The 17,590-nt window shown below is 45.8% G+C and overlaps 1 protein-coding gene across 2 annotated transcripts in view; it reads right to left on the minus strand.

Annotated features, from left to right (window-relative positions):
- LRRC1 (leucine rich repeat containing 1) overlaps positions 1-17,590 on the minus strand; it is a 133,707-nt gene that overhangs the window by 61,857 nt on the left and 54,260 nt on the right. The window contains exon 1 of one of the 2 annotated variants that reach the window (XM_061397853.1): positions 2,881-3,199. The exons of the other annotated variant lie outside the window; for it this stretch is intronic. Coding sequence (XP_061253837.1) covers positions 2,881-3,175 — 295 coding nt within the window. The 5' untranslated portion in view covers positions 3,176-3,199. Of the gene's footprint in view, positions 1-2,880; positions 3,200-17,590 lie in introns of those variants that run through there. 2 annotated transcript variants of the gene reach the window in all.

Raw genomic sequence — 17,590 nt, forward strand, 5'->3', positions numbered from 1 at the left:
AAAGTGCCTTGAAGCCCCAGAGAAACACTGAGGCATCTGACCTCACTGGTTCCTAGCCCTGAATGCACTTCAGAATCGCCTGGGGCCTGAGAGTCCAGTGACGTCACTCCTGGGTGGAGTCTGGGCAGCAAGACAAACATCATAGGATATCCCTTCTATGTGGAATTAAAAAAAAAGATACAAGTGAACTTATTACAAAATAGAAACAGATTCACAGACATAGGAAACAAACTTACTGTTACCAAAAGGGAGTGGGAGGCAGCTGGAATAAACCAGGAGCTTGGGATGAACAGATATAGACTACTATATACAAAACAAATTAACAATGACCTACTGCATAGCACAGGGGACTACATTCAACACCTTGAAATAACCTATAATGGAAAAGAACCTGAAAAAGAATACATACACTTACATGTATGTATTTAAACATGCATTTTATAACTGAATATATATTTATATAACTGAACCACTTTGCTGTACACCAGAAACTAACACAATATTGCAAATCAACTATATGTCATTAAAAAAAACCCCTACTTCAGCGGAATCTAAGATGCAGTCAGGTCAGGGGTCACTGATGAGGTGGCTCTAGCCATGCTGGTGCGGTACCCGACCCACCCGACAATTACTCGTGGCTCCTGCCCACCATCCATCTCCAGGGAAAGCTCTTTCTGTTGTTAGAGGGAAGCCCAGCCTACACGGACGGCTGCACACACCTAGGCCTGGATCAGAGTGCTTCAAAGGGAGGCAGAACAGTGACGGGAGGGAAAATAGGGCTGCTCTGATGCTTGGAAGGTGGGGGAAAGAGTAGGGAAAAAGAGGTGGGAAAAGATGTAAAAGGGGTCTGTTTGAATCTAATTCAACAGTCTACTTCCCATTTTTAAATACAATCCATTTTTAAGAAATTTCTCTACCTGTGATACAAATATACTTTTTCAAAAGAAACCCTAAAAAAAAAAAAAAAGGTTAAACCAGAAAACGGAGTGCAAAAGTATTTTATAAAGGGCTCAAACACACGTTTACACAATTTCAAACAGTACTGTAGAAAAGAGCTTAAGGGCTTAAATATATAAGCTGCCAACTGACAGAAGAAAAGGTATGCTATTAGGAACATGTTTAACTTCTTAAAAAGAAACATTTCAGAACTTACACACTGAAATTGGTAGTGCCCCTGAAGCAGGCAGCACAGGAGGCATGCATACATATTCTGGTGTTGTCACCAGATGAATGTTTTAGTGTTCCTTCTCAGAACTGCAGTGAGTATTTCTCGTAACCCACGGTTTTGAGAAAATCTTGCAGAACCAATGCAGTCTCTATCAATTACAGAAAATTCAACACCGGGAGCTAGTATAAAATATACTCTGTTGTTTCCGCTGAATCTCACTCTGAAGATGATATGTTAAGTTTGCATCTATGTCCACGTCCTAAACCAATCCTCCCAGGCCCTCCACCCAAGTTTAAGGCAGAGAGAAGATGGAATGTTTGCTTCTGCTGAGGAGTCATCTGGGTTAGTACAGCACACTCTTGAATTCTGGACTGTGCAAAAAGTCATTTTCTGAAATTAAGCCGTTAGTCCATGGATTTAGTCCATGGCAAGAAAACTTTTGGCCTAAATGCCGTCTAGGATCTTGAAACCATCAGGAACTGTCTAGGTTCTGTTAGGTTCTTTTTTTTTTTTTTCTTGTTTTAAATGGTGATGCCTCTTTTAAATTAAAGTATAGTTAGTTTACAATGTTCTGTTTTAGCTGTACAGCAAAGTGATTCAGTTATACATATATGTATATGTATTCTTTTTCAGATTCTTTTTCCTTATAGATTATTTATTAAGTATTGTTACCTGTGCTATACAGTAGGTCCTTGTTGGTTATCTATTCTGTATGAAGTAGTATGTACCTTTTAATCCCAAACACCTAATTTATCCCCCACCCCTTTCCCTTTGGTAACTGTAAGTTTGTTTTCCATGTCCATGGGTCTATTTCCATTTTGTATATAAGTTCACATGTATCTTTTTTTTTAAGATTCCACCTACAAGCAATATCATGTATTCGTGTTTCTCTGTATGATTTATTTCACTTAGTATGATAATCTCTAACTCCATGTCACTGCAAATGGTGTTATTTCATTCTTTTTATGGCTAAGTAGTATTCCAGTGTGTGTGTGTGTGTGTGTGTGTGTGTGTGTGTGTGTGTGTGTGTGTGTCTCACATCTTCCTTATCCAGTCATCCATCAGTAGACATCAGGCTGCCCCCGTGTCCTGACTGTCTGTAATCTTCCAGTCATCTGTCAGCAGACCTCAGGCTGCCCCCGTGTCCTGACTGTCTATAATCTCCAGTCATCCATCAGTAGACATCAGGCTACCCCCATGTCCTGACTGTCTATAATCTCCAGTCATCTGTCAGTAGACATCAGGTTGCCCCCGTGTCCTGACTGTCTGTAATCTCCAGTCATCTGTCAGTAGACATCAGGCTGCCCCCGTGTCCTGACTGTCTGGAATCTCCAGTCATCCGTCAGTAGACATCAGGCTACCCCATGTCCTGACTGTCTGTAATCTCCAGTCATCCATCAGTAGACATCAGGCTGCCCCCGTGTCCTGAATGTGATCAGAGCTGCTATGAACAGCGTGGTACATGTGTCTTCTGGCTCCAGTTTAACTTACAATAGTTGCCCTAGAGATTAAAATGCAGACTCTGGGATCCTGCCCTGGGAATTCTGATTGTATAGTCCTTGGAGAAGGTAGGCAATAAGCAATTTTTACAAGGATTCTGACATAGGTGGTCCCAGAGCCCACCTGGAGAAACACTGCTCCAAGTGAACAAAGGAAGAACAAAACCCAAAGTCTAAATTTCCAGGCAGAAAGAAGTCTTGCTCCCATCATACCTGAAATCCCCTTTCTCTGTGGTCTGTGGTCAGCAGGACATTCTGATTTGCTGGACTTTTTCGTCTTTTTCTCCATCTTCCCTTTCATACCTACAAATATGGTTTTGCCCACACGGTCTGCAGGCCTCTGGGGACAGACTGTGACTTGCCACCTCTTGGACAGGATTCTTCCTTCTGCTTTATCTGTGATAACATCCCAGTGCCTGAGGTTCAGAGAAAGCAGAGTAAATGTCTCCTGACTATTTGCACTTAATTTCAGAAGTTTTGGCGTGCTTTTGAAGAATTTAAAATGCATTATAAAGATCACATCTTATAATGCCATGAACGTGCTAAACCTCTCATCTCATTGATTCTCTGCCAGCCATCTACTGCTTTCTAAACAGATTAATTCACATAATTCAAGAAATCTACACCTAAGGCTGGACAGAGGGGCTGCACCTTGTTGCAAAGCGCCTTCCACAGAATAGGCGCTCCTGCAAATCAACAAGTGACCAACATGGGGACTCTCCTCTTGCGTCCAGTTTCTCTCTGAAGTGAAAATGGAAGCAACAGCCCCAAGGGCAAAGCCTAAGAGATCACTCTATTCCTTCACCCGTTCACATATCAGATTACTTATGCCACTAATATTTAGTGGACCCTGGAGACTTAGGTCAAGCTGTGTGGCAGAGGTAAGGAGGCAAAGGTGAGTAAGCGGTACAGCCTTGGCCCACGAAGACTTCAAAATCCAGGGGGCAAGACAGCAGTATAGTGTGACGCCCCACACCAGAGACCTTACCAGCGTGGGGAGAGTCTTCAAGTGGGAAGGGCAGGTTGATGACTTAAACCTTATTTACCTCCACTGATTTTTATAATGAACCATATGCTGCTTTTATAATTTAAAAAAAATCCCAAAATGAAATAAACTTGGAAACACAATGAGTAAATGCAATCATTCAAGGGTCTTAGAAAGAAGGAACACTGTCTGTGGTCCTCAAGACTTAACATGGAATAACCAGGCTTAACATGCCCAGAATCCACTTTGGTCCCATCATCACTGACAACCAGACTTCAGAAGAAGAATACTGATGACTGGTTCCCCCCACCACCCTTCTGCCTTCTGAAGGGTCTGCCTGGATGGCTCATCCCCGTGCCAGGCAGCCGTCAAACCATACACATATGACCCGAGTGACTGAAGTCCTCCGTTAACGAAATCCCAGTCAGCCATCCAAGGCACACTTTGCATCAGGACTGTTCCCATCCCTTAGAACTGGCAGACCCCGCAGGAAGCCAGGAAGCTGCTGTTTCCTTTAGGAAGTGGGGCCGGGGTGCCTTTGCAGCACTCCTCTGATCTCATAAAGAGAGTCTGGGCACACACACAGAACAAAGCAATGAGGGTTATAACCTCCTGGTGCTGCTTCTAAGGTCACAGAGGACGTCCTGACGCCAAATCAGCCCATGTTTACTGACCATCCCGCCTCCTCTTCCAGGCAGCCTTCCCGGATGCACGTCCTGCATCTGGCTCCTGGGCAAGCTTTCAGGAGACCCCCATCTCCCTCCCTGCTCCCTCCCAGCCCCTGGTCTCAGGTTCCTTTCTATCAGTCCTGTCACAGTGGTGCTCCCCAGGGTCCTGCCCTCTCACAGCCCCTGGACCACGTCATCTGTGGTGACAGCTCTAACTCCACCTGTAAGGTCCGTCCTGTGGGGTGTCTGACGCAGTCAGGCGGCAGCTTGTCCTTGATGCCAGCCAGCACTCTGCTGACCGGCCGCCTCGCCACTCCTCCTCGCATTTTTCTGGGGGATGCCTCCCAAACCTTCAGCTCCCCCGAGCCTGAGACCTGATGCTCCGCTGCCCGCCGAACACCCCCACTGGGATCTTCCAAAGGCGCCTCCCCGCATCTCTGCACTCAGTCCTGCTCCTGCCTTCAGGATCTCCCGTCTCCCCGTGGCGGGAAGCGGGGGTTCATCCCAGACCCAGACCTCTCACTCGCCCTTCCCCCCACATCCAGTCACCTCCCCACCTGTCACCCTCGGGCCTGGTCCAGCATCTCCCCTTCCCCCGCTCCCCACACAGTCTCTCCATCCCCAACGTGGACGCCTGCCTCCTGCCCCCCCAGGCTGCCCCCACCAAGCCCAAGCTCCTTCTGGGTGACCTCAGCATCACCCTTTCACAGACCCAACACCCCCACTGCCCCGGGTTTCCAGAAAATGCTCCTCACCAGGTCCCCGGGCCCTCCCAATGCCCCTGCCGTCCACCTCTCTGCAGTCTCATCTCTCCATGTGCTGTGGTAACAAACTGCATTTTCCAAGTTTCACACCTTCAGACAAGCACACGTGCTATGTCATCTGCCTAGGAACATCCTTCCTGCGTTGCTTTGTCTCTACCTGTGACTTGTTCCTCAGAGCCTGAGGAAATGTCACCTTTCCCAGGAAGTCTTCTTAATATTCCTCCATCCCGGGGAAGGACGGAGGCCCTACCCACCCTGTGCTCCTTCAGGCACACCTCTAACCTCGTCCAGTCATCACAGATGGACCTGTCCTTTCACCCCTGTCCCTAAATCCCCTGAGAGCCATCACCCTTCTGACCTGTTACTGCTGGCCCCCAGCACAGAACTCGAATACGTGGTTTTGGTGAAAAATTCAAGAAGTCAGTACAACTCATTCCAAAACTGTTCCTGCCCCACTGTCCCTTGTCGCAGTGAAGCATGCATTCTGGCCAAGAAACTTCACCCGGGCTCTGATGGGCCTTTCACAAGGAAACATGCTGCCTTAATTTTGATCACTGACTTGAATTTTATTCTTCCCGTCTGGACCACTGAGAAAGGTCATTAACAGTTGCCAACATGGCCAAGTGGCATCTTAGAAATAAGAATAACTTTGGCTGGCAGCACAGTAAGGGCTCCAGAAGCCAGAGCATCTGCTCAGGAAATGCCAGTGACCTACAGGGAGACCTCCTCACCACGGTTCAACGGGCCACACCTAAAAGCTGACTAGTCCAAGATAAGAGCTCAAGGCAGGGACCTTGATGACAAGGTCTGAGTTATGGATAAATAACATGTGGTACATATACACAATGAAACATTAGCCACAAAACAAGAATGAAAGAAGGCCATTTGCAGCGACATGAATGGACTTAAGAGATTATCGTACTCAGTCAGTCAGACAGAGAAAGACAAATACCATATCACTTACATGTGAAATTTAAAAAAAATGATGCAAATGAACTCATTTACAAGAAACAGACTCACAGACTCCATACCAAAGGGGAAATGTGGTAGGGAGAGATAAATTAGGAGTTTGGAATTAACATACACACACTACTATATACAAAATAGATAAGCAACAAGGACTCCTGGTATAGCACAGGGAACTCTGCTTTATATTCTGTAATAACCTACAAGGAAAAAGAATCTGAAAAAGAATGGATTCATGTGTATGTGTAACTGATTCACTTAGCTGTACACCTGAAACTAACATATTATAAATCAACTGTGTGCTCGTGTGCTAAGTCGCTTCAGTCGTGTCTGACTGCAACCCCCTGGACTGTAGCCTGCCAGGCACCTCAGTCCTGGGATTCTCCAGGCAAGAACACTGGAGTGGGTTCCCATGCCCTCCTCTAGGCACAACACTGTATATCAACTATACACCAATACAACATTTTAAAAATGGAATTAAAAAACGTAGGAAGGTCTGAGTTAGACGTGGGGAGGGAGGAAACCCTGTGACCCACTCAGTTCCCAGCTGCCGGCTGCCCCCTGCACTGAGCGGGGGCCGCTGATGAGAGACCTGGCCTCTGCTCGCCTTTCCGGTTTCCCTAGGGACCCCATGGCCCCCGGCTCGGGGCCGCCTGTGGCGGGGGATGCGTGTGAGTTACCGGCACGTGGCCCTCCCACGTGCGTCTGCCTCGCTCAGGCCCCACCACGTGCGTCTGCCTAGCTCAGCAGCCCCCCCCACCCCCCCGCCACGTGCGTCTGCCTGGCTCAGACCCCGTGTTCCTCTCCACCCAGCACTCACCCACCCCGCTGAACACAGGAAGGCCTGTTCCTCCACAGCCTGCAGCACCGCCAAAGGTGAACAGCGGAGTTAAACACTTTAGGACAACACCTCTTAACGCGCAGTGGCACCTTCCCCGAGCGCCTTCACCAACAAGACACACGTCGGGTACACACGGGCTGATGCTTCACAGAGCCGGAAGAGGGCTGGCGCCTGCGCTCCGCCTGCTTCGGTCCACATCCACCACCGCGCGCCCACCCTGAGCCGCGGCCCGGGGTGGCGGTGCCTCCCTCACTGCTCTCAACACGAGACTCTAAGGCAGGCAGAGACTTCCAAACTGCTTCCTCGCCTCCCTCCGCACTGTCCAGTTGCCTGTACCTTATCACATTCTCTGGAAATCCCCGTCCTGATGGTTACCTATCCACTTCTACCTTTCAAGCCTATAGCTTCCTCTTGGTGTTCATGTTTCCTCCAGAAAGTCAAAAAGGCAAACGTTATTGATTAATTTACCTTGGTAAAACAGTTAAATATTTACCAATAATGGTTCGGGAAATGTTCGCAAACTTAAATGAAGTGAGTGAAAGCAAGACAGAAATATCTACATGCTGCATAACCCCAACTTTGTGAAGCAGGTAATGAAAAGAATTAACAGAATACATAAAAACATTAATGATGACTATTTCTGGGAAGACACAAAATTTGCATACTGGGGAGACAGAACTGTGATTTGGAATCTAACAAAACCTGGATCCACTACTCAATTGCCCTGTGATGAGCAACCAAGTTTTTAAACCTAAGAGGTGATTTTCTCAACTGTCAAAAGGGGGTACAAGCTTCCTTCTTGGAGCTGGTTTAGGATTAAAGGTGAAAACACACAGGCCGTGCGTGCTTGGCCTCACAGCTTATGCCCAGTAAGCCTTCAGGAAGTATTCTGAGGATAAAGATCTACTGGGTTCTCTTGGTTAATCAACCGTGTTTCTTTACGCTGCCTTATTATTATGGTTAACAAGCAACCTGTGTTTTGAAAAACATAAGGTGCTAAAGAAACGATCCTTGTATTTCCCGGTTCTACCCTTCCCAGTCATCTCAGGGACGGGTCAAGTGTAATTCACATTATCTAGAGCAAGACATCACTTCAGGGGAAATAGATGGGGAAACAGTGTCAGACTTTATTTTTTTGGGCTCCAAAATCACTGCAGATGGTGACTGCAGCCATGAAATTAGAAGACGCTTACTCCTTAGAAGAAAAGTTATGACCAACCTAGATAGCATATTCAAAAGCAGAGACATTACTTTGCCAACAAAGGTTCGTCTAGTCAAGGCTATGGTTTTTCCAGTGGTCATGTATGGATGTGAGAGTTGGACTGTGAAGAAAGCTGAGTGTTGAAGAATTGATGCATCTGAACTGTGGTGTTGGAGAAGACTCTTGAGAGTCCCTTGGACTGCAAGGAGATCCAACCAGTCCATTCTGAAGGAGATCAGCCCTGGGATTTCCTTGGAAGGAATGATACTAAAGCTGAAACTCCAGTACTTTGGCCACCTCATGCGAAGAGTTGACTCACTGGAAAAGATCCTGATGCTGGGAGGGATTGGGGGCAGGAGGAGAAGGGGACGACAGAGGATGAGATGGCTGGATGGCATCACTGACTCGATGGACGTGAGTCTGAGTTCACTCCGGGAGTTGGTGATGGACAGGGAGGCCTGGCATGCTGCGATTCATGGGGTCGCAAGAGTTGGACACAACTGAGCGACTGAACTGAACTGAACTGAAAGCAAGATAAAAACAAAAAAACAGCAGCTAAGTTGGGGGTACTCAAAGAAGAATTTCCCAGAGACCAGGAGCCTCCCGTGTACACCAGGAGTGAGCCGAACATCAGTGAGTTAACCAGGTGAGTCACCCAGGTGCCAGGTCAGTGACAGTTTGCACAAAGGAGAGAAGGCTATGAAAATAGGTGCCACACTAAGAAAATTCAGGTGGGACCAGTGATCAATCTGATGGAGCCAGATGCTGATACCAACATGTCAGCGTATCAGCTGAAGGTATTCTCTACACCTTCACGATCCATATCAAGAATTAAACACCCCATTACAGTGCTTGCAGAATATTCATACTCTGAGAAAAGAATATGGGCTGACCTTGGCCACTGGCCATCCAGAGACACAGTTCTCTCCATAGGAGAGGGCCATCCATACCTACTTCCAAAGGACCTGGGACATTCACATTGTCTAATCTTTTTACTTTGTTTTCAAAAGTAAAACCCCATAAGGTCTTTGTTTTGGGCTTTCCTTGTTCTACACTTCAGGCAACACACCAATCTTTTGCCAAAACAGCACAACAATGACCTCAGAAGGATGGCTTCAGAGCTTCCCAAGAAAGGCCTGCTCCCCCTTAGTAGCTGATGTTCCCTTTCTGGACACAAAAGACACACAAGCCACCTCTCACAGTGGACCACGTCTGCTGGTGGCTGAATTCATTCACCGGGCAGAATTTCATGAGTTTAAATCTCTTAGGATAACTTCTTCCTCTTTTCATCTCCAAATGCGAAGAGTACTTAGTCCTAATATCGTCTCTATTCTTTCTCTCAAAACAGACTAAAACTATCAGCCTTACCTTTATCATGCTCAATGTTCCCCAGAATAATTAAAAGTGCCACCCCTCTGGGCTTCTTACTGAAGCTCCATCCCTTACTAGAAATATGACTTGGAGGCACATCACAGCTTCTTCAGTCCCCAGCTTCCTCATCAGTCATCCTGAGATGCTGCTGATCCAGCTCGCAAGACTGGTGTGTTGATTAGATAAATCGCAGGTGTGATGAGACAGCACTTGCCTAGCATAAAGCACACAGTATCTAGACGTCACTTCAGGAAGAAGCCTCCCCTACCTGCATCACGGCAGCCTTCAGACCTGCCGGGGTCCTCGCTCTTGCCCTGCATTCTTAGTCTCACGACGCCAGTGCAGACCCTCACGGTGTGAAGCGAAGGACAACGATACGGCTAATGCCAGCAGCCGACCGTGTTCACTGCACACAAGGCACTGTTTTAAGTCCTCTGCTTGTATGGCCTCTTTTAAGAGTCATCATACCATCTCACAGACGAAGAAACCGAGAAAGATAGAGCTGAAGCAACTCGTCCAAGATGGTGATTCCTGTCCTGAAAACCTTTCAGGATTCCATGTTGCCTAAAGCAAGTACTTCAAACATCCCTCAAATGTAAAGTGTATTTTCAAAATACACTTTAAACCAGTTTCTAAAAATTCAAATTTTAAAATAATCATGTGTACTTCCGTAGGTTTTATGCTAACTCGTAGCAAATGGGTGGGCACCCACCGGGTTGATCTCTCAGTTTACACATTTTTGTGCAGATGTGGGGAGGAGTCTACCCTTCTTCTTTGGGGGCATACACCTGAATTTTCTACAAATGGGTCACTCACTGGAAGACTGTGACAGTGCAACAGAATTGAGTGTGTGTGTTTACTAGGCTTCCGTGTGATCAGTGACATGTTGTTTAGTCATTAAGTCATGTCTGACTCTTTTGCAACCCCATGGACTATAGCCTCCCAGGCTCCTCTGTCCATGGGATCTCCCAGACAAGAGCACTGGAGTGGGTAGCCATTTTCTTCTCCAGGGGCTCTTCCCAACCCAGAGACTGAACCCACATCTCCTGCACTGGCAGGCAGACTGTTTACCACTGAGCCACCATATAAAACCATACCATTCCAGGATTCAATTAAATGCAAGTTGCGGCAGCTACTGCTCCTGCCTTACCAACAGCTGGTTTCCCTTCTTCTTGTGTAAACAGCTAACTGCACTTCCAAGCTCCATTCAGTTAAGTTGTGGACATAAAACTGGCCAATAGAACATGGATGGGGATGAAGTAGGCCATTTCTCAACACAGCCCACAAAATTAACCCAGGCACAAACCCCATCTCCCCCTCCCATTGGGGGCCACTAGAAGGAAAATGTGCATCCAAGAAGGAAAAGCCAGATCCCTAAATATATAGAGCAAAGCCTCTTACCCCCCACCTCCCCATTCCATGACCCCCCAGCACATGCGCACGTGCACGCACACACGCACACACACAGGACTGTAGCTGACAGACTGACCGGCAAGTCTCTCATTCTGTTGAGCCCTTGAGATTTCTGCATTTTGTAGCAATAGTCAGTCTCTCTTGACTAATGCACAGAGCTGAGCATAGTCAGAGCAAACCCTTTACAACACAGCAGTGGTCAGCCATACACTGAATCTCGGGACAATTCAGGTAGCCGTAGTTCTTACTATATGCACCAGGCATGTCTCTGATCTTGAGAATGTCTCTGATTTATTTGGCCGCACAGTTTGTGGGTCTTAGTTCCCTGCCCAGGGACTGAACCCAGGCCCACAGCAGTGAAAGCTCCAAGTCCTAACCACTGGACAACCAGGGAATTCCCTCTTCTCTGATCTTTGATGAATTTAAAAATTTTCAGTGAATATCCACTAGGCAAGCACTGAGATATTTGCAATTTTAATGATACCATTGACTTTGTGAATATATAACAAACATTTGAAAATTTTTTTCCAACCAACAGCTCAGCTGAGGTTATCCACTTATTAGCTCCCTCCAAATTTGCAACTAAAGTATTAGAACTGTTAAAGACTGCATGATTTCAACTTCAAACCAAAAATCTCCATTGTTCTCTCAAGTCTCTTTCGAATCAGTTATACTGTAACTGACACCTTGGAGAAGGCAATGGCACCCCACTCCAATACTCTTGCCTGGAAAATCCCATAGACAGAGGAGCCTGGTGGGCTGCAGTCCATCAGGTCGCTAAGAGTCAGACATGACTGAGCGACTTCACTTTCACTTTTCACTTTCATGCATCAGAGAAGGAAATGGCAACCCACTCCAGTGTCTTGCCTGGAGAATCCCAGGGACGGGGAGCCTGGTGGGCTGCCGTCTATGGGGTCGCACAGAGTTGGACATGACTGAAGCGACTTAACAGCAGCAGCAGCAGCAGCAGCAACTGACACCTCTCTGCATGCAGTGAGCACTGTATTTATATAACAATATAAGTCATTAATGTTGAATTCCTTACATATGTCTGTTGTGCCTGTAGAATTACCTCCTTAAGGGACAGAAGAATTCAGCAAAGAGCCTTACACAAACACAGTAAGTACTCAAAAATGTTGCTTGACTAAAAAATAATAATAATAATTATGGGCTATAGTTGATAATCATAAGCATTAAAAAAAAAAAAAAAGGCCTGGGTCCATGGGTTTTTCAAACTAAAAAGATTTAAGAACCACAATTTATTATTAGCTTTGAGCAGGTACATATTCAATGCATACAAAGCCAATTTAAAATCCACACCATTTCTATATGCAATCTAGTTTCAGTTCTCAGTCCTGCTCCTCATTCCCTCTTTCCTCCTAGGACTCCTCATCCCTTTCTAAGATGCATCTTTTCTAGCTTAATAAGCTCAGAGCACTGTTTGTGGTCATGGCAACACATGGTTGTCGTCATCCTGATGGAGAGAGGCCATCCAGCCCTCAGCTGCCTGAAGGCTCAGCATCTCCTGGCTCAAGCCTCATTCACACAACAAAACAGGTGACTTCAAAATCAAAAATGAGGCCCTGTGGCCACTCACCCTCAACCACTTTTAGAGCTGGAAACTGTCAACCCAGCACCGACATAAACTGCCTGATTAGAAAGGGAGCAGAGGCTAGCAGCCCACTTTTTTTTTTTTTTGAAGTATAGTTGATTTGTGATCATTTGTGATCATTTCTGCCATACAGCAAAGTAACTCAGTTATACATATCTACACATTCTTTGTCATATCTTTTCCATTATGGTTTATCACAGGATATTGAATAGAGTTCCCTCTGCATACAGCAGGACCTTGTTATTTATCCATTCTATATATAATAGCCTCTCCTTCATGAACACAGCCCTTGTCATGGTGAAGGGGCTTGCGTAACCCAGTGAAGCTACGAGCCATCCCATGCAGGGCCACCCAAAACAGATAGGTCATAGTGAAGAGTTCTGAAAAAACATGGTCCAGGAGAGGACGGAATAGCAAACCACTCCAGTATTCTTGCCACGAGAACCCCATGAACAATATGTAAAGGCAAAAAGATATGACATCAGAAGATGAAACCCCCAGGTCATTAGGTGTCCCATATGCTACTGAGGAACAGTAGAGAAATAGCTCCAGAGAGAATGAACAGGCTGGGCCAAAGCAGAAACAATGCCCAGCTGTGGATGTGTCTGGTGGTAAAAGTAAAGCCTGATCTTTAAAGAACAATATTGCATAGGAACCTGGAACGTTAGGTCCATGAATCAAGGCAAACTGGATGTAGTCAAGAAGGAGATGGCGAGAGTGAACGTCAACATCTTAGTAATCAGTGAAGTAAATGGACAGGAATGAGCGAATTTAATTCAGGTGACCATTGTATCTACTACTGTGAGGGCAAGAATTCTTCATAATAGCCCTCATAATCAACAAAAGAGTCTAAATGCAGTACTTGGTTGCAATCTCAAAAAACAATGGAATGATCTTGATTTGTTTCCAAGGCAAACCATTCAATATCACAGTAATCCAAGTCTATGCCCCAACCACCAATGCCTAAGAAGCTGAAGTTGAATGGTTCTATGAAGACCTACAACACCTTCTAGAACTAACACCAAAAAAAAAAAAAAGATGCCCTTTTTATCATGGGGATTGGAATGCAAAAGTAGGAAGTCAAGAGAGACCTGGATAACCCACAAGTTTGGCCTTTGAGTACAAAATGAAGCAGGGTGAAGGCTAACAGAGCTTTATCAAGAGAAGGCACTGGTCATGGCAAACACCCTCTTCCAACAACACAAGAGAAGACTCTACACATGGACATCACCAGATGGCCAATACTGAAATCAGACTGATTATATTCTTTGCAGCCAAAGATGGAGAAGCTCTATACAGTCAGCAAAAACAAGACCTGGAGCTGACGGTGGCTCAGGTCATGAGCTCCTTACTGCAAAATTCACACTTATATTGAAGGAAGTAGGGAAAACCACTAAGCCATTCAGGTAAGACCTAAATCAAACCCCTTATACAGTGGAGGTGACCAACAGATTCCCTGTCACAGGATGCTGAGCAGAGCTCCCCGTGCGGCAAGTAGGACCTTGTTGTTCATCCATTCTACGTGCAACAGTTGCATCTCCGCATCCCACACTCCCAGCCCATCCCCTTCCCTCCGTCCTCCCCTTAGCAACCACCCGTCTATTCCCTACGTCCGCGAGTCTGCTTCCATTTCATAGGTAAGTTCCTTTGTGTCATATTTTAGATTCCACATGTAAGTGATAGCATATGCTACTTGTCTTTTCTGGCCTACTTCTTTTAGTACCATCATCTCTAGGTCCATCCATGTTGCTACAAATGGCATTATTTCATTTTTTTCATGGCTGAGTAATACACCATTTTACATACGCGCATCTTTATCCATTCATTTATCGATGGGCAGTTTAGGCTGCTTCTTGCCATTGTGAATAGTGCTGCTATCAACACTGGGGTGCATGTATCTTCTCCAATTAGAGTTTTCTTCGGATATATGCCCAGGGTTTCGTTTTATTTCAGGAGAAACCACTACAATTGTATATCTTCAATTTAGCCCACTCTGTGTAAATCTAACACTGTTCTGGAAAATTCATCCCCCAGCACAGAGCAGCACAGGACTGAGTGAATAAACTGAATGGGGGAGATGTGGAGAGGGGATGAGGATGAGAGTCTCTAAGCATTTCGAGAACCCAGGATAGCCTGAAGAGCATAGTAACCTAAAAGATACATTCAAAGGTGTTGACTTCAAACTCAGGGGGCACCTTCTCTATTACGAACCTAATAATTAAAGAGAGAGAGAGAGAGGGAGTTATATAAACCTACAACTTACTGAGATCACAATTTTTCTGAAAAGAAGAAAACAACCATATGAGTTAATAAAGAGTAACAACTCTTTTGGGCTTCCCTTGTAGCTCAGCTGGTAAAGAATCGAGAGACCCCAGTTCAATCCCTGGGTTGGGAAGATCCCCTGGAGAAGGGAAAGGCAACCCACTCCAGTATTCTGGCCTAGAGAAGTCCACGGACTGTATAGCCCATGTGGTCGCAAAGAGTCAGACGTGACAGAGTGACTTTCACTTACTTACTTACTTAACAACTCTTCTATGGTTTTTTGAAATTGCAACCTGAGGCAGATTTTGATTCCTATAAAACTGTCCTGGTTTATTTACCTAAGGTGGCTGTTTTTGAAAACCAATCCACTTGAGGACGTGAAACCACTGGTCTGTGGATCACAAACCAACAAATTCTTAAAGAGCTGCAAAATCATTTTGAACAGAAGCACTACTTCCAAACTTCCCTTCAAATTCAATAATTTGATAAAATACCACTGATGTTTCTCTATGGCACAAAAGAAAAGGGACAAAGGATCTTTTGCAACGTTTGCAAGGTTTATTCCAACTTTCAGTGTTTACAATGATTCCCATACACACTCACATCTAAACAAGGCTTCCCAGGGCTTCCTTGATAGTCCAGGGGTTAAGAATCCACCTTCCAAAACAGGGGACAGGGGTTCAATCCGTCGTTCGGGAATTAAGATCCCACAACATGCAGAACAACTAAGCCCAATTCCACAACTACTGAGCCACACGCAACAAAGAAAGATTGGTATGACACAACGAAGACTGCAACAAACACCCCACATGCGGTAACTGAGACCCGACACAGCCAAATCAATAGATAGACTGTCCGTTTTAATTTAAAAAATATACAAGGTTCCCCAAAAAGAGTCTTTGTGGCATGGAAGGGTGATTAGAAAACAGATGCCAAATTTTCTTTCCATATTCACTTTGAAAATAAGTACTATTATCAGGATTTAAAATGTGAGTAGAAGACAATAATATATATATATATTTTTTGTGAACCCCTCTTCCTAACAAAAGGTAAAAAGACAGAGGAAGGGCTTGCAGCAGGAACGTGGCAGCACCCGCACAGACGGCAACGGCAGGCCTGTCGCTCTGCCCTGTGGCACAGGGGCTCCACGGGCGTCTCCCCCAGGGGAGTCTCCTGGTCCGTTTTCACAGTGACTGGGATGAAGAAACGCTCTGACCAATAGCGTGGCTGAAGTCTAGCAGTGGAGCAGGGCTCCAAGCCCGGTCCCGAACCAGGCAGAGGCAGACGGGGGAAATGGCCTGGCTGTGGCAAGTCTAAAGTCTTCATGGGCAGTGGCCTCTGCCGAACTTGGGCTGTGGACGTATGTAGTCATTACCCCCAAAGGGCCAACTGTTCATCACTGAGAAGGGACTTCTAGGCACATGGGATGCCTTGCTTGCCAGAAAGAGCTTTTTGCAGGGCTCACTGAGAAACACCAAGACTTGATGTCACCAGGTCATTCCAGCAGGCTTCAAAACTGGCCTCAGATGTCATTAAACAAGCCCGCAGCCGCTGACCACGGGCTGTGACCCCCGTCTTGCAGCTGGACAGAGGGCAACTAACCCCAGCACTTAGCACACGTCCAGCTCTTGACTTTGTGGGACGAGGATCCTGCTGGTGGATTGGATCAACTGCTGCTGCTAAGTCACGTCAGTCGTGTCCAACTCTGTGCGACCCCATGGACTGCAGCCCACCAGGCTCCTCCATCCATGGGATTCTCCAGGCAAGAGCGCCGGAGTGGGCTGCCACTGCCTTCTCCATTGGATCAGCTGTCCCTCTGCCAAGTGTGAAGTGCCATCCTGGTGCCAGTGAGGGTTTGTATTAAACCTACATTTTAGTTTCCTGTTCACTCAAGTTTGCAAAGTAATTCTCCAGGATGTGGGGTCTCTGGCCATGTTTGTTCCACACACAGCATTATTTGCTCCATAAATGAAAGAAACTCAAACCCTCACTGGCTGTGTGCATAATAACAGCATTCCCTCAACTCCATCTACCCCTGTTCTACCTTTATGATCTGTGCCATCCTGGTGGGGCACCTGTGTTCTTTATTATTTACTTCATTCTTTTAAGTTAACTTTTTTGAGTAAGACTTATTTTTAAAATCACTAACATGAATGAAAGTGAAAGTCATTCAGTCGTGTCCAACTTTTTGTGACCCCATGGACTATACAGACCCTGGAATTCTCCCAGTCAGAATACAGAAGTGGGTAGCCGATCCCTTCTCCAGGGGATCTTTCCAACCCAGGGATCAAACCCAGGTATCCCACATTGCAGGCAGATTCTTTATCAGCTGAACCACCAGGGAAGAAAGCTATTATCATCAACAGACATAAAAGATAAATATAACAATCAATACAATATAGCTATTAAGTTTTACAGGAAGCAACCTAAAGAGAGTAAAAAAAAAAAAATGTTTAATGAAAAGGAAAAAGTTTAACTCCTCACTCTGATCCAATATTAAAAGCTGCTGTTTTGCAGTGCCACTTAAAAATCGTCTCTAGCAGTGCTGGTAGCACAGGCCTTACATTTGTGGGGGGAAAACTGAACTAAATAGATAATGATACAGTACTGTGATGTAAGTCAAATTACAGCATGGACTATAAAATGTGAATTGCTAACCCTCTGGGCAAGATTCATGATGCATTAACAAAGTCTGTCCCCGATTCGTGGACAGTGAGACGGAATAGTGCCTTTTCTCACATATCCAGAAAGCATTCGCCTCCAACCACTAAGAACTGGTGAACAGAGAAAACACATATAAAGTCCAGGCATGAAAGTGTAGTGTGCTCTTCACCACAGGA

The sequence above is a fragment of the Bos javanicus genome, chromosome 23, assembly GCF_032452875.1.
Source record: "Bos javanicus breed banteng chromosome 23, ARS-OSU_banteng_1.0, whole genome shotgun sequence".
NCBI classification, from domain to species: Eukaryota; Metazoa; Chordata; class Mammalia; order Artiodactyla; family Bovidae; genus Bos; species Bos javanicus.